The 24,080-nt window shown below is 31.8% G+C and overlaps 1 protein-coding gene across 1 annotated transcript; it reads left to right on the top strand.

Annotated features, from left to right (window-relative positions):
• The first annotated feature begins 1,650 nt into the window (after positions 1 to 1,650).
• On the top strand, positions 1,651 to 3,991 carry LOC149541666 (patatin-like protein 2). The gene is made up of 9 exons (XM_089795644.1): positions 1,651 to 1,776; positions 1,877 to 2,058; positions 2,097 to 2,104; positions 2,200 to 2,342; positions 2,918 to 3,079; positions 3,189 to 3,266; positions 3,349 to 3,570; positions 3,660 to 3,835; positions 3,919 to 3,991. The coding sequence occupies exons 1-9, from the start codon at positions 1,651 to 1,653 to the stop codon at positions 3,989 to 3,991; spliced, it is 1,170 nt and encodes a 389-aa protein (XP_089651770.1).
• The last annotated feature ends 20,089 nt before the right edge of the window (positions 3,992 to 24,080 follow it).

Here is a 24,080-nt window from a genome sequence, read left to right as displayed (position 1 = left end):
ACAACTATTTAAATATATTTGGAAATCAAATATATTTTGGATAAAGAAATAATTCAAAAAGATCAACCATAACAAGAGATGAACAATGTCACTGTGGATTACTTCACATGGATATCAAGATCTTCAAGTGGGATTTTCAAATAGATTTTCCTATATATAATTGTTATTAGTTAATTGACAAAGAAGTTATGAAAACATAAAGTGCATAAATCTGTGGAAAATAACAAACTACACTTGGACATATAAGAACTAATTTACATACACCAAATTTGTCGAGGACACGTCAACGACTATGTCTTTATATCCTTTGTATCGACACAACACGACCAATAAAGTAATTATTTAAAAAAAATTAAAATTAAAAGTTTGTAAGCTTACTAAAATTTTAGTTTGTATAAATTTGTAAATTATAAATAATTATTTTGATGAAATTATTTAGAAAATGGTATATAATAATTAAAACTAATAAATAATACAACAATTAAAATATTGATATATATAATTCAAAATGAATAATAGATGATATATGAATAATTTGTAATTTTTAAAAATATTTTAATTTTAAAAAATAGTTAGCATTAATATTTAAGTTCTATGAATAAAATATGTATAAATGCTATCCACAATATACATTAACAACTAATTATTAAATAAATAAATAAAACTCATAATACCTTATAAGACAATATGTATTATTATATACTGAAAATATAAGAGTACATGAAATAGGAAATAATTAAATATTAGTAAAATTAACACATATATTAGCAATAAAGTATTTAAAAAATTATAATTAAATGTTTGAAGAAGTCAATTTTATTTTTTTTAAATATTGATATATAAAATTTAAAATTTGAAATTTCTAAATATTCATTAAAAAAAGAATGAAAACAAACAAGAAAATATGGAACAACCAATCAAAGAATTGTTTAATCTTAAAAAAAAAATAGTTTAATAAAAAATGTAAAGATGAATTATATATTTAGTTATGTATTCAGTTTTTCAAAATCGTAAAATTAATAGCTATTGAAAATCTGAAACTTCAAAATATTCATAAAAAAGGAGAATTAAACAAAGAGAAAATATAGAATAACCAATCAAAGAATTGTTTAATCTTAAAAAATAGTTTAATAAAAAAATTGTAGAGATGAACTATGTATTAGTTATGTATTCGACTTTTCAAGATGGTAAAATTAATACCTATAATGAGCCCAAAAAAACAAAAAGTCTCCAGAGACTAATAACGATAACATCCAAATGTCTCAATTAATATTTTTATACAAATGAAAACTAATTGCAAGAGACTCCCCATGTAAGCATAAAGTCTAATCTACCAAACAATGCACGAAGAAAACTCATCCCACGATCTACAAGTTGTCTCTACCTCTTCCCAACTATCTAGTAAAAAGATTTATTTCTCCATTAAATAATTATGAAGATTTGAGCAGATAAACATACATCATATTTTAAGCATGATGACCGGTCTAAGTTTCGTCGTTTGTACACCAACTGGATGGCATATGCTCTGGCGCCACAGTTAGGCCCTCTCCCTTATCTTCCAGGAAAGCTAGACTCAATATATACCTTCCAGCACATAGCTCTCATTTCATTATCTGCCTGTAGTCATATTCCTCATTTGAAATAAATACCATGGCGACAATGCAAAAATTGTCACCTAGTGATGGAGATATGATCACCATTCTTAGCATTGACGGAGGAGGTGTTCGGGGTATTATTCCTGCAACTATACTTGAATTTCTAGAGGCAGAGCTTCAGGTATTATTTATTTCTATCTGATCAAACCCATTACTTTTATAGAATTATTTCTATTGTTAAGGCCTTGTTTCTAATGAAATCAATTTACGTCTTTTGATAGAAACTGGATGGCCCAAGCGTCAGATTAGCAGATTATTTCGACGTCATTGCGGGAACAAGCACAGGAGGTCTCGTTACTGCACTGTTAACTTCTCCAAACAAAGAGAACAGACCACTCTTTGCGGCTAAGGACGTTAAACAGTTCTATTTGGACCAATCCAGTTCAATTTTCCCAACCAGAAAGTAAGTTCCTTAAATTTCTGAGCACTCTCATTTGGTAGAGTAAGAGGTCAAATAAAAGCGTATAGGCGACTAAGTTTTTGAATGGATCTTTTTCTAGGGGCTTTTGGGGATGGTTGCATTCAATTTATGCTTTTTTCAAAGGCCCGAAATATAGTGGTCGTTATCTGCACAATCTTGTCAAAGAATTAGTGGGTGAAATTCGACTGCACCAACTACTAACTAATGTAGTGATCCCAACCTATGATAGCAATTTGCAGCAGCCCATAATTTTCTCTACTTTTGAGGTACTTTTTTCCTTCTTTCCTTAGATTCTCTTAATACTTGTTTTCTTTAGATGAATAGATCGTCATGCACCACTAAATGGGTTTTGAATTTGAATTTGCATTTTTCCATCCCATTTCTCATCCTATATTTCCAATCATAACATATGGTGAAGGTGGTTAAAAAGTGTAAGGAAATGAGATTGGAAAAGTAGAGCGAGCATAATTAGGGATGATTTTTTGTAGTTAAATATATTTGAGTTGGAGTAGCATTGAGATGGGTGATATTTAAAGAGAAGTCTTGGTATTTCAACTCTATGAACATCGCCAAAATGTAATGAATACTAAGAGTTTCATTTATTCTCATAAAAGATAGATTCTTGTGAATTGCTACTTATTAAATATAGATCAATGACTAGAATTACTTTCACAATTGAATTTTGATAAAAATATTACAATTTTACTTCTATGAAAACATATCCTTCTAATCAGCACACAAAATGTTGAATTCTGATAAAGATGAAAATTATGAAAGGTGATCATAACTAAATTAATGCTAGAAATAACTAAATGACACAGTTTGTAAATATTTCCTACAGGCTAGAGACGATGTCTCAAAAGATGCATATTTATCAGATATATGCATTGGTACTTCTGCTGCCCCAACATATCTACCTGCCCACTATTTTGAAACAAAATATCCATCCGGAGAAATCAGAGAATTCAACCTCATAGATGGAGGAGTGGCTGCTAACAATCCAGTAATACTTCGTTTATTGTGCTTCATATATACTTGTTGACTACTGCTTAACCACAACCAATTACTAATGTTCTCAACTCTACTTTGGAAAAAAATTAAAAAACTTGCAGACTTTACTTGCTATGAACGCAATGACAAAGGAGTCCATTAACAATCCCCAAGAATGGGTGCCCTTAAGCAAATCAAAGGTGATTCAATCAAAGGAATTTATGCTATCTTGCCTCAGTGAATGCATGAACATTTATTAACGGCTAGTATTTTTTCAATCAGGACAAGAGAAATACGTTAATTCTATCAATTGGGACTGGATACAAAACAGCATCGTACAAAGCCAGTGATGTTGCAAAGTGGGGACTTATAGGGTGGCTCCGTCAGAAAGACACGGTGCCAATAATAGACACTTTTATGCAATCGAGTTCAGATATGGTGGACATTCATTCTGCCTTGCTCTTCCAAACCTTTCGTTCGGAAGAAAACTATCTCAGAATTCAGGTATATTCATCTGTAGAAGCTCTATACCCATTTACTTCTACACCCATTTATTTTACAGTAATGTTGCCGCTAACATTATTTTATCATAGGCAAACGAATTAATGGGAGATACAGCCTCTGTTGATATCTCCACTAAGAAAAACCTTGAAGATCTTGAAGACATTGGGAAAGAGCTCTTGAAAAAGTATGTTGCCAGAGTGGATATACAGACGGGGTTGTATGTTCAAGTTTATAACGAGGGCACCAATAGCGATGCGTTGATCAGGTAAACACCATAATTATTGTTCTTGTTAATTCCATTCCATGATTAATTTGAATATTAATGGTGGTTAGTTGACTTATGAACAGGTTTGCTAAGCAACTCTCGAACGAAAGAAAGTTGCGAGAAATCACGCGATCTTCTGCTCATAATCCTGTGTAAACAATCTAATCATCCGTGGAAACTCTAACGCAGCCACGTGATCCATGATGCTGTCAATTCAATTTTTAAATCTCTGTGTTTGTTTTTAATTTGAGATTCAAGAACGTGTGAAGGCCTATTCCTTTTCTTCCGGATCTTGTTTAATCCTGCCGCACAATTGGGTTTATTGTCTCTTCAAAATCAATTTATCGTAATGAAAATTAAGGCACACGCCTTAATAAAGTACTTTAATGGTTTGTATAAATATTTGCTTGAATCGAAATCAACTTATACGATTCAATAAAAGTATAAACTTTTTTTTTTTCAATTTTATATTATAATTAATTAATAATAATTATGTCGATTAGAACTTAATCAATTTATTCTTCTAAGAAATAAATATTTGTAAATTCAAAATGGTATTAGTTATTTTTGGCCAGCCTTAAACATCACACACTAAGGAAGAAATTAAGCCTGGAAAAATAAGTCAAATTTTGACTATTTAACACTTTTGCACCAGGAATCAAGCCTTAGTGTGTGATGTTTAAGTCGTTCGATTATTTTTCTAATATTTCACGAGTTACATTTAGTGGAAAGATAATTTTATGGTTTCTCTTTATTATTTAGATTAAAGTTCAACTCAATATTTAAGTAAAATAATTATACAATAATTTAGGAAAATAACTATATAATATTTTTTTTTCAACTATAACATTTATTTAATTATGATTTTTTATTATGTCATATCTATTTGAAATGACATCAAATCATATCCATTAAAGCATATCAATTTCTAGAAAATTAAATGTGATATGCTTTTATGGAAACTTCTTCAAAGATAAAGTCTTCCTTTCACACAAATTCTTAATTCATAGTATAAAAGAATTTATCAATCCACTAAACCATTCTTCAAACTATCTAACACTTCAACATTGATACTAATCACTCTAGAGCTCCAACACACAATAAATGCCACTCACAACCTAAACACATTTACCTCTTGGTATTTTAATTTTGGTTGTTGTTTACAAGAAGTGACACATATTCCTCAATTAATGTTTCATAGATATTATTTATGGAGTACATATATTTAATAGATAAGGCAAGTTTGTAAATACAACTAATCCTAATCCTTGTTGCAAATATGTTGAAAATTATGGTGATGGAACAATAATTCAAATCTAGTTACGAGTATATCTCGTGTGTTGAACACCACACACATGTGCACATATGTGCATACACAAATATGCATATGTATACATACATATACATGCATACATATGCATACATGTGGATATGTGCTCATACTAATGAACAACCAAAAACATCTCATATGATCCATACACAATTATACAAATGAAAAATTGTATAATATGATTATTATGGTTTGAATTAGATTGATATCATGTTTCTATATATATAAAAGCCGCAGGTATAACTTCTCACAACCACCAATAACAAACAATATAATAATTATGTATTCTTATGTAATAAACTAAACTTTGATGTAATAATTTGACATTTTCACTCTATTGCATCATTCTAATCAATGATAGATCATTGGACAATTGTGAACTCAACTCTTCTAAATAATTTAATGAAATATCTTCATTAATCCTTCTCACTCATATAAGAAATTCTAGATGCATTGTATCAATGAATCTCTTGACAATAGAACATGCAAACATTTTCACAATAGGAGAGAACATAAAGTACCCAAATTTTTGTACATGTGGGAACAAAAAACATATAAAATTATGGATCTCATTAGAGTGTATCAAATATCTTTGCAATATTTCTCACGAGACAAAACTATTAGGTGTGAATTTGCATCTCTTTAGATGCCCAAAATGATAAGTCTATTATTCAAAATCATAAGTTTACATTAACATAATAAATATACTCAGAAAAAATATTAACCATGTACTCATTTATTAATTGACACTCAAAGAAATATAGAAATGACAACCCCTCTCCTTTCTTCAAGAACAAATAAGGAAAATAGGTTCTTTTCATATAGCAAATCATCTCTAGGCAAGAAGATAGCCTAGGATGAAACATAATATCATGTATCTATTTCCTCGAACATCCAATACAAATTATCCTATAACTGCCTACGATAAACATATTTATCATAATGCAACTAAAATACAAATATTTGTTTGCAAGCTTGTTGAAATCCATAAGTAATTCTTTTTTCTTATATAAATTTTGCAAAAATAAATAAATTACCCATACAAATGACTTTGTGTGATAATATCTTTTACATTTTATTGTATTATTTCTTGACACAAAACATTAACAAAAGAAAATTCAATGAAACCTATCTTTTGAATGATTTCAAAAATTCACCTTAATAAGATGTCTCATAGCATATTATAAAAACCATAATAAGATTTAATTGTTTTAATTTTTTATTTTTTATTTTATGCCTTGAAATTATAATTAAAGGTTGTAGCTCCATCCTTAGCAAGTGGTGTCATGGTGATGGTAAAGTCACTTCCTTACAAAAATTTTGCGCCTCTCAAAATTTTAAGGTCTTAAATAATTATAATGAATATAAGAAACACTAGTTAAAGTGATATGGGTAAAGGGTAGCTCCCTCATAGAATTCTCACTAAAAGTGAGATTACATACCATAATGCCTCACCATTAGCATTATAACCAAGGCTTTATTGTTGGATGGGTTTTTGAAAAGTAAAAAGGAATGTGAACTAAAAAGGCTACATATACATATGAATGAATTTAGTTCATATTAAATTCAAATATCAACAAATCTATTTATAATATAAAACATTAGGAACCTCTAATTTTTTTTTCAACTTTTCTATTCTCAGTTCATGCCATACATTATCTAGCATTACGTCTTGCCTCTTTATTTTCACAATAACTCTATCATATCAATCATCTGTACATCCTTAAAAACATGTATTTATGTATGTATCATATGTATATAAACCAATCAAATTCAATAAAATTGAATGTCAAAGAAAAAAGGTTGTTAATATACTTGTCTCCATTGATCAACATGTTGACCTCAAATACAATTATCGAAGAAAAAAATTACCAACATATATTCTTCCAAAAGTCAAGATCACATGAAATAATCAACAAAGTAAACAAAAATCCAAGAAAATAGTTCGATAACATAACTTAATTTTGGACGTGAATATCAGGGTATCATTTCAAAACAAAAGTGAAGCACAAAGTCATCATTGTCGTACCCAAAAAAAGATACATCTACACCATTTAAAAATTCTTGAACTACATGACTTTATCTTTAAATTTAATGTGTGTGGTATAATAGTTCTCAAATCTATAATTATAGTTATTAGGGTTGCATATACACCTAAACTTATCGAAACACAATATTGTTTGTTATATACAAACCAAAAAAATCAACCATTAAGATAAATAATTATTCATGCTATCATTGTTGGTTTTTAGAGAAATTCATTGTCAAGCTCCAAAAAATTTACTCGTCTTATCTTCCACTACATTGTGTACAATTTATTTTGTAATCTATTTATTCTGTCTTGAGTAAACCACCAAAATTGACAATAAAAATCATCCACATTGTAATGTAATCACCATATCTCCAAAAATCAATTTATTTCCATACTTGATCTATTTTAATCACCATGTTTCACATCAATGAAAAATAAATGCATGATTTAAACAAGGGCTATGCGTAGCACTAGTCCTTGCCTTCAGTGGGATTGGGTAAACTTGAGTAAGGTGAATGGATAAAAAAGGAGTACTACATTATATGATATGGAAAGACTATTTCCATATATTAGCTATGGAGCAACACATTTATGAAAATCGGAGTGGAAGATCATGTATGGGAATCAACTACCTACTGATGTATTTGGTTATGCTTCCAGTTCAACTATTTCACTGACTAGATCTACTAAATATTGCTTTGCATATGCTGCTATTGGATCTACTAGTGTTGGTGCATACATAGAATTGGTTCTTTAAGTCATGGCTCTCGCTGAAATTCTAAGGTCAACATCTAGAGAGGATTATTGAGCTATAGACTCTTCCTTCTTCAATTGAGTTGAATACTTCAGTTTTGAGCACCTCAATTTTGGATTCTTTAGGAATTTCTATAAATATTCCTTCAATAAGTACAATATCAATTTTTACAACAAGTCCTATCATGTCTACTATTATTTCTATTCCGAGTACACAAGTAATAAGTGTAAGGATAGTTGAGCCCAAGGTTCAATTGAGCACAAAATTCTTTAGTAAAGGAAAAGAGATGGAGGAAGAAATTGATTTAGAAGAGTAAATTGTAATCTCAAATTGGGACATTTCCAAGCTTACTCTAGACCAAATGCAATCATTTGCTAAACTCCTCCAGATGAAGGCTAAACAACAAAGACTAAGAGAGGAAAGAAATAACAAATTTAAAATAATTGAAGATGCAAAGTATATTTTTGCAAAGGCCATAGGTATTGAGGTTGATTCTTCACAACCAATTTTGTATTAGCTCATAGAGGTAGTACATAAATTTAATGAAGACACTGAGGGACAAGATAAGCTAGTGCAAAAGGTAGAAAAGAAGTTTGATAATAAAGTGTTGGAGCACATTGCTCAACAAATAGCTATTTATCAAGTAGAACTTTCTACAATTTTGGGTAGTTTAGAAGCATCTTTTACAAATGTGTCATCACTTTTTGGAAAGCTATGTGATGTTTTAGAGATTACCAAGGAAATAAAAGACAGATTTTCCAAAGATGAAGATCTCAAAGCTAGCAATCAATAGTTGCAACTTGACCCTAGTTCAAGCTTTGCACATTTCCAAAAGATAAGATTTTTGTCAAATATGCAAGCAGAATTGCTCAGAGAAGAAGCAAGGATAAGATCCACATTGCTAGATATATAGAATATGATTCTTCCCATCATGGACGCACTATAGAAGCACATTATACATTCAAAAACTCTTATCCATGACAATAACTTCTCCATAGCAAACCATATGATAGAATTGTTAGCAGAAGTACAAATTGCACTTCACACATGTAAGGTCCTTCAAGATATTTGGGATAAAACTTTGGCAATCATTATTAAGGTACATTCAAATTTTTTATCTCATTTTGGTGTTACAATATAAATAAATATAATAAATCTTTTGCATTAATGTCAAAAAGGGGGGAAATGTGTACAGAAAGATATGTTGTATATAACAAAAGGATGTATAGTATATTATAGGAAAGAACCTTTCCATCTATAGATATATATCTTACAAAATAAATTTTGAAAAAATTATAAAAAATAGTATACTCTACCAAGCTAGTGTCACATGATGATGGATAAAAGGTATTCAAGAAACATTTTGAATTCTGTTTTGGTTGATAAGTGTTTTTGTCACTAATGCCAAAGGGGGAAATTGTTGACATATTAGTTAGATTTTTTATTAGTGACACACACATATTTAGATCATATATATCTACGGAGCTTATTGTACAACTAATAGTTTATGCCAAGCATTTCAGTTGTTTCTAAGTTCTACAGTTGCTACCAAGTCATTTGGACAAATTCTAGTGGTTACTAAGTAGTTGCAGTTACAGTGAAGATTAGCAGTGTAAACTGTGCATCTCAGTGTATGCCAAGTTGTGCAGTATTTACTGAGTTCACCATTTGTGTGATATGAGTCTAGTGTTAACTGAGCCACTCAATGTTAACCAAGTGACTTAGTATATATTAAGTTCAAAGTGATAGTATTTACCAAGTCTTTCTATGGTAAACAAGTGATTCAGTTTATATGATGAGTTTCATAGTATCTACCGAATCACCAGCGGAGACCGAGTTCAAGGCTACTTTGAAGTGATCAATATGGACTGAGATTCTATGTCTATCAAGTGCATAATGATGCCAAGAATTGATAGTGGATGTCGAGTATCAGAACCTCACAGAGTCAGTCTTCAAAATCTAAATGTCTTCATTTAGGCTGACTTTGTAATATTTGTGTAAACTTGTATTGTGTCCAACTTTGTAATTTGTATAATTGGATTGGTATACATGTAATGTATTGTATCATATCCAAGCAGGATGAAGGAATGTGAATGTAATGTAATTGAATATAATTAGAGAAGAGTAGAAAGAGTGAATTACAAAGGCTACAATAGTATAAGGAGCAACAAAGTGATATCTATCAAAACAAGGTTATTAGTACTTAAAGGAATCTCATTTAGCAAATCAAGTTGTAGATTAGAGATCATCTACTATTTCATCCTAATAGGTGGATCAATCAAATCCTTTAACAAGGTAAAGCTAACAGTCTTTTGTAAATCTCTTTATCGAGTGCATAATTCATTGTATGTTTGTAAATCCTTTCACAAGGTGGACCTAGCAGTCCTTATTGCTCCTAGTAGGGTAGATCATCATAAGTGATCAATGTAAGCTTTAACAAGCTACCTTTATACTATAGTACTAAAGTTTGTGGGTATCATCCCCACCTTAGTTTTACTTTCTATTTGGAAGGTTTTTGGGTCACCAAATATTTGTGTCAAAGTGTTATGAATGCTTTTATATTTTCAGTTTCTTATGCATGCAATTAGATCAGATTATATGTGATAGATTAAATGCTAATTGGATTGTTGCACTAACAGTTGAAATTGTAAAAGTCTTAGAAGTTACTAATTCACCCCTCCCCTCTCAAGAACTTAGCATAGTCTTGAATATTTCCAACAATTAGTATCAAAGCATTTTGATTCTCAGGAGAAAAGCTTAACAACTTGAGCAAAGATCAAGGCCATAGAAATATTCAGACCTGACAAGCTATTGACAATGAGAAGCTAGATTTGGAAATGGTCATAGCCCAACTCAAGAAAGTAGAGGAGCAACTCTCTCAATCTCTAGAAAGAAGAAAATAATTTGCAATTCAAATGAATGATCATCTCTATATTGAAGAAAGAATTGGAGACCTTCACTCAAGTAATTCAAATGAAGTCGATGAAGCAATCCAGGAACTCCTAGAAAAGAATGGTTCCCTACAAGAAGAAGTAAGAAAACTAAGAAGAGAAAAAGAAATTTAGTCAGTAAGGTTATGTGAAATCATGGAGCAGAAACACAAGATAAAAGAAGAGATAGATGGAAGGAATAATGAAATTCAGAACCAATCTCTTCAACAAGAAGATCTTATTGATTAACTCTCCAATGCAAATGAGGAAATCATGAGCCTAAGATTTGAAAATGAAAGAATAAGAAATGATATAAACTCTAAAATAAAAATTAATGAAAGATTGAGAAATGATCTAAACTCTGAAAGGAAAATCAATGAAAGAATGATGAAATCTCAAGTAGAAATGAATCAATTGAATGAACAAAATCTCTATAGACAAAAAAGAAGTAGGAACTGGATATACAAAAGAAGTAGAATCATCCAAGCAAAGAGCTCAAAAGAATCAAAGACCTACTTGCAATCACTATGGTAAGATAGGTCATACATCAAATAAATGTTGGAGCAATGGAAAAGCAAAATTCAATGGAAAGTACTATAATTGCAATCAGCATGGTCACAAGGCTAATGAATGCGAAGAGAAACCAAAATTTGAAGGCAAATGTCACAAATATAAGAAACATGGACAAAAGTCATCAGAATGCAAAACCAAGATGTTAAATCCAACTGAGCAAATTGTAAAAGCAATATTTGGTTGGGACTACAACACTTGGTGTAGATGCCATTATTGTGGAGAATTTGAACACATTGGAATAAATTGCATAAAGCATCATTTGAAGAAAAGAGATACTACCAAAAGATGTTTCAATTGTATAGAACTTGGTCATCTTGCCAAGAACTGCATGAATACTAGTAGAAATGAAGATGAGAAGAAGCTAAAGGCTAATAATATCTAAAAATAGATGAGATAGAAATAGGTTCCAAAGTCTACCAAGGATACAAGTCCAAGTGGTGATGATCAAGTCACTCAAGAATTAGGTAACTCTACCATTTCTACTTAAGTTCTCAAAGGAGAAACTGGAACTATGCTATTAAAGAAGACATCCAAAATAGTTCCAGATTGAAAGAACAAAATGATCCAAATTTGTATTCAAGATACAAAGGGATTAGTGTCTACTGAGTTACCTTCTCTACCGAGTGAGGTTGGGTCATTGAATCTATAGAGAAAGATCGAGAGTGATGAAGATGTATATGGTTACTAAGTCATGAAGACTTTGTCGAGTGTTCAATGCAAAGTAATGGGTGACAATCTGTGAAATATGATGTCAATCGATCTACCTTTCATATTGAGCATTTATGGAAATTTTTTTAACAAAATACATGAAATCGAAGTCATTTCTTACCATGAAATTTTGAGTGCTGTTGCTAAAGTATGATCTTCAGAGCTTCCAAGTGACTTGAGTGAATTTTTAGTGAAAGTTTTCAAATTCTCTCAAACCCAATTGAGTGATAATGGAATCTAGTAGAAATGAGGTTAAGTGTGGTTCAGACATGTTGGTTCATGGAGTGGAATGGAAGGCATTAGATTTCTAGCTCACCCCTACAATCGCTGAAACCCTAGATCCCTAGATAAGTTGTGTGTTAATGGAGTTTTGAAACCAAAGCACCAACACTTAGAAACACAAGGGTTAACTAACATCCCTCACATGCCCCATTAATTTTAAGTTAAATGGATTGGGTTTATCCTCAGTCGGGTGCATAATGGTGAGTTGTGGTTGGAACAACTAGTGTTGATCATAAAGAAGATGATTAATCAAATCATTGGCCTCCCAATGCTAGCCAAAGGAAAAATGACAAAAAATGTAGGTTGGGCTGAACTTGGAAAGAAAACCCTAGCAAAATGGGATGGCAGAGGAATGAAAATTAGCAGTGTTTCAGATATAGAGTTGAAATTTGGTATTCACATCATTGTGCATAAGATATATAGCTCTAGAATTTGAACAATGTATCATGTAAAGCTATGGTCTTGGCATACAAGGTGGTAAAGAACAATTTATCATTTGACCATGCTAAGCTATTGTTGAAATAGTTCAACAAGAATATAGAAAGCATAAGGACATCAAAGAGTAACCTGTATAAGTTTGGTTCCTTGTTAACTTGTCTATTCTTTTATGTTCAGAAGTTCTTCCCTTCAAAAGACACTATTGTTTAGAGAAAAAATGTAACTGTGTTATATCAGATAAATGAGGTTGTTGCGAAAATGGCTGAAAACTATAATAGTATCATGGATAATTACTTCAATGCATTTAAGGAGAAAATGAACAATAGATATTGAATCCCCAAGAAACTAGTTGAAGATTATATGGATGATGTATGTTTCATGGTGGATTGTGACAAAGTCTACATTTAGGTAGTTAAGCCTAGAATTGCACAGGTAAAACCTCTTGGATATGAGGTTAATATTGATGAAACAAAATATATCATTGAAGAACTTGTCAATGAGCTAGTTGATCCTAAGGCTACATATTTTGGCACATATGATGAAGAAAAAGCTAGGATTGAACTTGAAATAAAGCTCACTCAAGTGGTCAACAAAGGAAAAAAAAGGATTGCTAAATTGAAAACCAATTCAACCCTTTTGTTAACTGAGGGAAAAGGTGAAGACGAGGAAGCAGAGGATGTGGAAGTAGCGGAGGAGGCAGAATCTAAGGAAGAAGAGTCATTAAAGAAGAAAGGCAAGGTGAATATCACCAAGCCACCAAAGCCATCTACTGTATTATTGATAAGAAGGTTCTCCAAGAAGAAATCTAACAAAGAAGGAGTAGACATTGTATTCAAAAAACCTCCACCCACCTTCCAAGATAGATTGAAAGATTTGGAAGCAAGAGCCAGAATAACAAACTTCAAATCATTAAAATATGAAATCATGATAGTAGAGGAGTAGAAGCAAATAGAAGACCTGGTGATGGATAATATGAGAAAATGGAAATACTCACTAGACCAGCTTGCTTCTCAAATTCTTAATGATTTTTTGGAGAAATTAAAGCTAAGATGGGAATTTTCGATGCAAACTATAAAAGACATATATGGGAAAACCTTGAAGTAGCTAATACTGAGTATATTAGATGTTGATATAAAAGATTCATTGATGAAAAATGAAGAAAAAATGACTCTAAAATTTAGTACTTGCTTAATTTCAATGAAAGATATTGAACATGTTGTAAAGAATGCAACAAACACTTTGAAGAATATCTATCTTTTGTGCAAACCAAGTGATTTTCCAGTTGATGTTAAAGATGATGATGCTAATAAAGAGGATAAGTTGAACGATGAAGAATAAAATGTTGCAAAAGCAACTCATTTTGACAATGAAGAAGATGAAGAGGAGCAAAGGCAAGATGCTATTGAGGAAGCAAAGAAAGATGATGGGGAAACTGATCCAGTTAAGATAGCTACAATAGTTATTGCTTCACTTCCACACTCCCCAAGAAAACTAGCAACAACATCAAGTGTGGAGACAACCCTAGCAAGTTTGATTGTGACCACCAGTGCCAACCCAAATGTAATGACCCTTTCCAATAGGCCAGTAAAAAAAACCCTAAATTTAATACACTGTTGAAAGTATATTGCTGAATAAAAGAAATAATAGTGCCAATGTATTCATTCAATGAAAAACCAAATATTTTTACAAATGATATGGAAATTTTTGGCACCAAAACATTATGACATGGAACATTACAGAGAAACCCTAACTGGTTGTATACAATTGAGAACTTGTCGCAACTACAAATTGAAAAGAACCTAAATTGATCAAATGGTGGAGATTGAATGCTAAAGATAATATGATGAAAGTGCAACTCCAACTGAAACTCCAAACTAGCAATTAAGCACAAGTGAAAGGACTGAAATATCCTTCCCACAGTTGCAATAATTCAGGTGATCTTTCACACCCTCAAAATTGCATACCAATTGAGAGTTTTTGTTGTCAATGGCCAATTGTGACTACTTGCAGAAACCCTAGGCTCCACAATGCACATCAAAAAAAAGAAATAATAAATCTCGATGATAGGCAATGAACCCTCAATGCCTATTTATTCTTTTTTCCTCGATAGGCCAGCCTCCTTTTTAATTTTTTCTCCGCTTCTTCCAGCAACCTCTAGAAGATTTTTTATTTAATATATAAAGTTACCTTGTAATATATATATATATATATATATTGATAACTTTATAATTAACTCCTCCAAAAAAATGGGACATTAAACCAAATGTCCAGTCACTCTTTGCTCCTACTCAGCTTAGTACGTTGCTAGGAAGTGACCTCCACTTCATCTACCAAGCTATAGACTTTTCCTTCTTCAGCCAAGTTGGCTACTTCAATTTTGAGCACATCAATTTTGGATTCTTTAGGTATTTCTATAAATATTCCATCAATAAGTATAGTGTTAGTTTTTATAGCAAGTCTTAGCAAGTCTATTATTATTTCTATTCTAGGTACACAAGCAATAAGTGTAAGGACAATTGAGCTGAAGGTTCAACCAAGCACAAATTTTTTTAGTAAAGGAAAAGAGATGGGGGAAGAAATTGATTTAGATGAGGAAATTGTAATTCGAAATTGGGACATTTCTAAGCTTACTCTAGACCAAATATAGTCATTTGGTGAACTCCTCCAGAAGAAGGCTAAATAGCAAAGACTAAGAGAGGAAAGAGATCAGGAATTTAAAATAATTAAAGATGCAAAGAACATCTTGGTAGAGGCCATAGGTATTGAGGTTGATTCTTCACAACCAATTTTATATTAGCTAGCAGAGGCATTACAAAAATGTAATGAAGATACTGTGGGACAAGATAAGCTAGTGCAGAGGGTAGAAAAAAAGTTTGATAATAAAGTGTTAGAGCACATTGTTCAACAAATAGCTATCTATCAAGTAGAACTTTCTACAATTTTGGGTAGTTTAGAAGAATCTTGTACAAAAGTGTCATCACTTTTTGGAAAGCTATGTAATTTTTTTGAGTTTACCAAGGAAATAAAGGACAAATTGTCTAAAATAGATGAAGATCTCAAAGCTAGCACTCATTAGTTGCAACTTGACCCTAGTTCAAGCTCTACACATTTCCAAAAGATAAGATTTTTGTTAGATATGTGAACAAAATTGCTCAGAGAAGATGGAAGGATAAGATCCACATCGATAGAAATATAGAATATGATTCTTCCCATCATGGATGCACTACAGAAGCACATTGTACATTCAAAAACTCTCATCTATGACAATAACTTTTTCATAGCAGACCATATGATAAAATTGTTAGTAGAAGTACAAATTGCACTTCACACATGTAAGGTCTTGCAAGACAATTGGGATAAAACTTTGGCAAACATTTTTAAGGTACAGTCAATTTTTTTTTATCTCATGTTGGTGTTACTATGTAAAGAAATAGAATAAATCTTTGGCATTAATGTCAAAAAGGGAGAGAAAGATACATGTTATGGGGGAGAAAGTGTAATAAGTTGAAAAATCAATGGGGGAGTAAGATATGTACAGAAAGATATGTTGTATATAACAAAAATATGTATAGTATATTGTATGAAAGAACCTTTCCATGTACATATATATATCTTACAGAATATATTTTGAAAAAAATCTAAAAAATAGAATACTCTACTGAGCTAGTTGTATATACTACTTTAGTATGTTAGAAACACTAAATTAAAACAATCAAAAAGTATTTGCATACTAATTTAACATAACTTCATGAAAGACAAAGTGAAGTCCTCAAATGAGAATATGAGCCATGAATAGGCTCTCTAAATGAGGATGATCACTTGATATAGATGTGTGTATAATAGCTAAGATGGCTTGATTATGTATGTATGCTCAAATGCTCGAATGGGCTTCAATGGAGGATTTTTGATAGATTTTGGTGAATGGATTTGATGTAAAAATGGCTTCTCAAAATGACATTATGGCTTTTCTTTCTAGATTGTGTTAAAATGGCTTGGGAGAGGATTCTTTAAATAGGAAAACAGCTTGAGGGATCAAGGGCTAGGATGCAAGGATGGGAGAAAGCTTATGGAAGGTTTAGATCGAATGAGGGGAGAGCACATGGATTGTGCTTCCTTATAGCCAATTAGGGAGTGACACATGTCACAGGGTCATTAGTTAGAGCAAGAGGGGTTGAGGGGTCAACAAAGGAGGCTCAAAGCTCATAAAGACCCTCATAATGGCTTGTTAGAGCAATAAATGGGCTTGTAAGAGTCATTTATGGCTTTGTGGGCTTCATAAAATTTTATGGTTGGGATATTTGTAAGAGAGTTGAGATATTTTGACTTGGGTTGGATTAAGAAAGTCTTAAGCTTGACTTAGGAATGTACAAATGATTAAGGCTTGGATTAGGCTTGGGTTAAGATTAGATTAGGCTTGTTAGAGATGGGCAAGTGGATGGCATTTAATGAGGGTGAGTGAAGGAGGAGATATTTGTTAACTTTGGCTTGGGTTAGCAAGTCTTAACCCATGTTTAGGGAATGTGACAAGGTTAGGAGGGGATTAGGATTAGGATTAAAGATAAAGATTGACATCTTCTAGAAGAGTCTAGGCTTTGGATGAGGATGAAGACTTTCTAGAAGAGTATAGAACTTCTTAGAACGAGGAAAAAAAAGGTTTTTTAGAAAATAAATAAAGTTTTATTTATTTCAAGGGTTTGGGTTGAGGAGATATTTATTAAAATATTTTTAATAAACATGAGGATTAATATTTAATCTTAATTAAATATTTTGAGTTGAGATTAGGGATAGAAAATGATGGGATTAGCCTTTAATCAAAATTGAAGAAAGATTAGAAGATTTTGGAAGAGGTTAGTCGGTCTTAAGGAAATTGGCCAAGTTTTGGACAAAAAACAAATTATTTATTTATTTTAAAATTTTCGGTCAATTTATTTATTAAATAATTAATAAATAAAGAAATAATGTTTAAATAAGATTTAAACATTTTTGGGAGGGATTCCTTAATTAAATATTTTTAATTAAGATAAAGGGATTTAATGACATAAAAAATTAATTAATTAATTAATTAAGTAAATAATTAATTAATGATGATGTCATTAGGGACTTTTTTCAGAAAGTAAATTTTTTTTATTTTCTAAAGGATTTTTAGGTGTCTACACTAGTATCACATCATGATGGATAAAAGGTATTCATAAAACTTTTTGAATTTAGTTTTGGCTAATAAGTTTTTTTGTCACTAATGCCAAAGGGGGAGATTGTTGACATATCAATCAAGGTTTTTATTAGTGACACACACATATTTAGATCGTATATAGCTACCGATCTTATTATACAACTAATAATGTTTGCCAAGCATTTCAATTGTTTCTAAGTTCTATAGTTGCTACTGGGTCCTTTGCACAAATCCTAGTGGTTACCAAGTAGTTGCAGTTATAGTGAAGATCAACAGTGTAAACCATGTATCTTACTGTATGCCATGTATACCAATGTAAACCAAGCTTTGCAATGCTCACCGAGTTTGTGGTTTATTGGATACGAGTCCAGTGTTAGTCGAGCCACTCAGTGTTAACCAAGTGACTTAGTTTTTACCGAGTCTTGCAATGGTAAACAAGTGATTTAGCTTATATGATGACTTTCATGGTATCTACCGAGTCACTAGTGCAGACCGAGTTCAAGAATACTTTGAAGTGATTAGTATGGACTGAGCTTCTATGTCTACTACATGCCGTTGGTCTCATATTGGTTTTGACAATTGAGTGTCAACACACTTAAGACAATTCTAAGGTTGATGTTGTGTATAATATAGATGCCATGCTATAGTACGTAATGAGCCAAAAGTTCAACAAGTGTCGAGTGAACTTCAAGTGCCAAGAAAGTTTCATGTGTCGAGTGACAAGTGATGTCGAGTCACTATAGGTGCCGAGAAAAGTATAGATACTAAGTGAGACACAATTAGTATAGGAGCTGAGCAAGACAAAATCCTATATGTTTTGAGTATCAGCAATCCGTAAGTGTTGATTAGCACAAAATCAACATATGAGTTTGTCCCTTCACAAACTTAGATGTAAACTATTTTTGAGCCGACTCAAGATGAATCTCAAAGAATCTAAGAAATAAGATTGAATCTATTACATTCCCTATGTAATCAGCATGTAGTCAATCAAAAAAATGGAGAAAGCATGCAACCAGTAAGAAAAGTGTAAATATTTGAGCGAGAAAAGACGGATGAATATTGATCATAGATTCATACCTAACCTTAAGTCTTGAAGCCTTTAAAAGGTGGTCGATACCCAATAATTTAGAGAGAGAGAGAGAGAGAGAGAGAGAGAGAGAGAGAGAGAGAGAGAGAGAGAGAGAGAGAGAGAGAGAGAGAGAGTCGTGTGGAAGTGTAAGAGATCATGTGGGAATGCATGAGTGAATGATAGTGAAGTTTTGAAAGGGCTGTGAAGACTTAGAGGAGGAACAAAACTACAGAATCCAGTTGGTTAGAATAGAGCATCAGCACAACAAATAGAGAGTTATCAGATCAAGAAGGATTATATTAGATTGGACAGAACAAGGGTCCAAAATCAGCAATTAAAGATTGTATGTCATCAAATCAATACATTTTACTATACTTTTTAACCATTGTATTAGGAGAATGAAAATCATATGATGATAGGTTGGTTTAGTAGCCATAGTGTAAATCCTTAATAGGGTAGGCCTTTCATAGGGCATACCATTGTTGATGGTCAAACTTTGTAACCTTAACTTGTTACATATTGCTACAGTGATAATTTGTGGGCATCATCCCGACCTCAATTTTACCTTCTCATTTTGGAGGGTTTTTGGGTGACCAAAATCTTATGTTATCTATTTTCATGCATGTCTTTACTTTCATGTTAATTAGATGTGTTAGATGCATGTGAATAATCTTAGTTAAAAGTTTTAGAGGATAAAGTTTGTTACTTTTGATTCACCAACCCCACCCCCCCAGAAGTAAATCTTCCCACCTATAAATTCCAACACGTGCATGATGATGTTGAGCATTGATAGTGGATGCCAAGTATTAGAACCTCATAGAGTTAGTCTTCAAAACTTGAGTGTCTTCATTTGGGCCGACTTTGTAAGATTTGCGTAAACTTTTATTGTGGCCGACTTTTTAATTTTTATAATTGGATTGGTGTATATGTAATGTATTAGATCATATCCAAGCAAGATGAAGGAATGCAAATGCAATGTAATCCAATATAATTAGAGAAGAGAAAAAGGAGTGAATTACAAAGGCTACAACAGTATAAGAAGTGGCAAAGTCATATCTATCATAGCAAGGTGATTAGTACTTAAAGGAATCTCATTTAGCAAACCAAGTTGCAGATCGTATATCATTTACTATTTTATCCTAATAGGTGGATCAGTCAAATCCTTTAACAAGGTAGACCTAACAACCTTTTGTAAATATCTTTATTGAGTGCATACTTCATTGTATGTTTGTAAATTCTTTCACAAGGTGGACCTAGCAGTTGTTATTGCTCCTAACAAGGCATATCATCATAAGTGATTAATGTAAGCTTTAACATGCTAACTTTATACTGCAGTACTAAAGTTTGTGGGTATCATCTCCACCCTAGTTTTACTTTCTATTTGGAAGGTTTCTAGGTCACCAAATCTTTGTGTCGAAGTGTTATGAATTCTTTCAAATTTTTAGTTTCTTATGCATGTAACTAGATCAGATTATATGTGATGGATTAAATGCTAATTGGATTGTTGGACTAAGTGTTGAAATTGTAAAAGTCTTAGAAGTTACTAATTTACCCCTCCCCTCTTAGTAACTTAGCATAGTCTTGAATATTTCCAATAGTTATCTATTTATTTAGTCTTGAGTGAACCACCAAAATTGACAATAACAATCATCCATGTAATGTAGTCACCATATCTCCAAGAATCAATTTATTTCCATACTTGATCTATTTTAATCACCATGTTTCACATCAATAAAAATTAAATGGATGATTTAAACAAGGGCTGCATATAGCACTAGTCCTTGCCTTCAGTGGGATTGGGTAGATGTGAGTAAGGTGAATTGATAAAAGAGGAGTACTACATTATATGATATGGAAAGATTGTTGCCATATATCAGCTATGGAGCAACACGTTGATGAAAATTGAACTAGAAGATCATGTATGGGAATCAACTACCTACTAGTGTATTTGGTTGTGCTTCCAGTTCAACTATTTCACTGACTAGATCTACTAAATATTGCTTTGCATATGCTGCTATTGGATCTACTAGTGTTGGTGAGTACAAAGAATTGGTTCTTTAAGTCATGGCTCTCGCTAGAATTCTAAGGGCAACATCTAGAGAGGATTATATGAGCATATAGATAGGCACAAACACTAGTAGAATTAGATTTAGGTCCAAGGCTCATTTAATCTCCAAATAGGTAAACTACTTGGCCTCTATGTGTTGAGCTGATTTTTCATCAGTATTAATATTGTTGAACATCAATGTCCAACATGTTTAGGTTGGGAAATCCTATACAAAAAATATTTTAATTATAAGGCTTCTTGTGTTGTGCTGAATTATTTAATATATATGTATGTATGTATATGTATATATATTTCTATGTCATATCCATTTGTGATTCTCCTATGATATTGTCTTTATACATCATGTTGGCTGTGAAGATACATTGATGCTTAGTATGTTATACTTCTAGATTGAGAATTATACATTTCTATTATTTTTTTCATGTATGAGTGCTTCTGGTGTTTGTGGTTGTCTCGATGCATTTAACCATTTTAACATAATAAAAATGAGAGAGAAATAGACAGAGGCAGGGAGAGCATACCAAATTGCTATTGTATTTCTCCAAGTGAAGGACCTTGATGGCAAAAATCCCATTGTAAGGAATACAAAGAGCTCGATGGACTATTGCACTGACACCTTGTACCACTCCCTCATAAATTTTGTAAGTAATGGAAAAAATTTCCCCATTTTCTGAGTCATGATTTCTAGAACCTGGAGACTTATTTAAATCTAAAGAAACCCAATGAACATCATTCTTCAGACTCCGAATATTACCTGGTATTAGAAATACACGTTAAAAGACCTTTTTTGATGCTGGATATTACAAGAACCATCCAGACTACAAATCAATTCCCTTACATTTAATCTAATAAAATAGAAATGAATCTTTTCATCCATTCATAATAAACAATGGGAAGTCATGTTATTACAAACCTGGTCAGGAATCGCTGGAAAAAGAGAACAAACAACCAAAAATAATCGCCCATAAATTTCATTCAAGATGCATACATTTTTCAGTTAATGATAGTTAACCTGACATTCCACGGAAAGGTTAACTGCGTGAACCTGTCGTGATAATGATCCTCAAATTTCACAAGGAACTTCTTGATAATTACTGATTAAATCTTACAAGAGATTATCTGATTCCAATTTGTTCTCCATTCTGTTCAATAGTTGCCTCTTTTCAGTATCATAATTCACTGAACAAACAACATGTCCATCAATACAACATTCACTCCTCAATCATACATATGATGAAACGTTTTTGTTAAAGGTAATATCCTATATTTTCCTCTGTGAAATTAAATCTAGAAGAATTTCTGACAAAACCATGCCAGTGATTTAATTCCAAATTTAGCTGCAGAATACTTGAAAGAAAAACAAGGCCTCTGCACTAAAAAAATTTGAAACATGGAATATATATAGAGAGAGACAGAGATTAAGCATAACACAATGGACAGGATTACATCATCATTACCCAAAAATTATCATGCCAATTAAGGCTAGCTGAATTCGCCATTTTGCATTGTGCCGTTATTTTAGTCACTCTACTCAAAGATCACCACTTCTGTAGCTAACTACAAATACTAGCAGGATTCTTATAGGAAGCCACAAAGAAAAGAATCATTGATGTTTATATTGTATTTAAAATTTATTGAATTATTGAAAAAAATGTTGTTTGCAGAATGATTGATCTTGTTAAAACATACCAAGCGGAATAAGTCTCTTAAACTGAAAGGAACAAAATGCAAGTTTGATTTACATTGAGGCAACCGTAAATAGAAGTTGATGATAAATGAAATGAGTATAAGGAATAATAATAGCGAATAAATTATCGATAATATACTCCCTTAAACTTTTCCAGATATGTTAAATAATATTTTTTTTGTTTAGGGACGACGGTAAAATTTTACAAATTTCATAAATAATTGCCATCTTTTTAGGAAGAAATGTAACTTGAGCAGAATAGGAATTTGCATTCAACGAGCAATAGAATTAAACAAAAAGTCAGTTCAAATGAGAGATAGAGTTATTTCTAGTTTCCAAAAAGATTGAGAATGGACGTCAAAAAAAATTAGAAATTATATATCACGAACTAGACAGTGTCAAAAATGGTTTCATAAAGCTCACCTATCGAACATAACTAAGCTGGACTACAAACTTGTACTTCTAAGAAAATTAAGATGTTTTACATAGGCTTAAATTTAGGTCAGTGACACTAACAATCAAACAAACCGAAGTAGGAAGAATAAGGCATTGGAATTGGAGAAATTCAGGGCCACATTACTTCACACAAAGGAACAGAAGACAACATGTGCCATTATATAACACAAAATACTTAATGGCTAGCACTTCTTATTCCAACCAATCTATTCAAAAAAATTCAAGATTACTTTTCCATTAGCTTTGATACCACTTGCCAGAGGTGGATGGAGTGGATAAAAGATAAACACTGACTAAAAGATAAGCATTCAATTCAATATGTAAAATACAAAGACTTATCACAATGTGCTACAACACTTCATGCATAACTAAAATCTATTACAAGTCCTCTATACATAATACCTCTATTTATAGAGATATAATAACTCTCTAGAATATCAAACACATGTATTACATGACATATAATATTAGTAGATATCAATAAATATAGGCAGCTACTGGTAGTTAAAGACTAATTTTGAAACAACGTTGGGCAATTGAATGCAACCTTTTGTCTATTGTTGATGGTGAGCTGTTGTGGGCTATGGATGGTTCAAAAATGGCAAGCTGGTGGAGAAATTAATATCCACCAACAAAATAAATGTTGAATTTCATTGAAATTGAAACTTTCCCAGATTAGAACTTTTCATTTTGAGTTCATCCAAAAATAGATCGCTCAAGATGCACAAGCACAAATTCAAAATCTATT

Source organism: Cupressus sempervirens, chromosome 8 (genome assembly GCF_028749045.1).
Source record: "Cupressus sempervirens isolate cs-2001-9-10 chromosome 8, ASM2874904v1, whole genome shotgun sequence".
Taxonomy (NCBI): domain Eukaryota; kingdom Viridiplantae; phylum Streptophyta; class Pinopsida; order Cupressales; family Cupressaceae; genus Cupressus; species Cupressus sempervirens.
The sequence above is the reverse complement of the archived record's forward strand: the minus strand, read 5'-3'. Positions and strand labels throughout refer to the sequence as shown.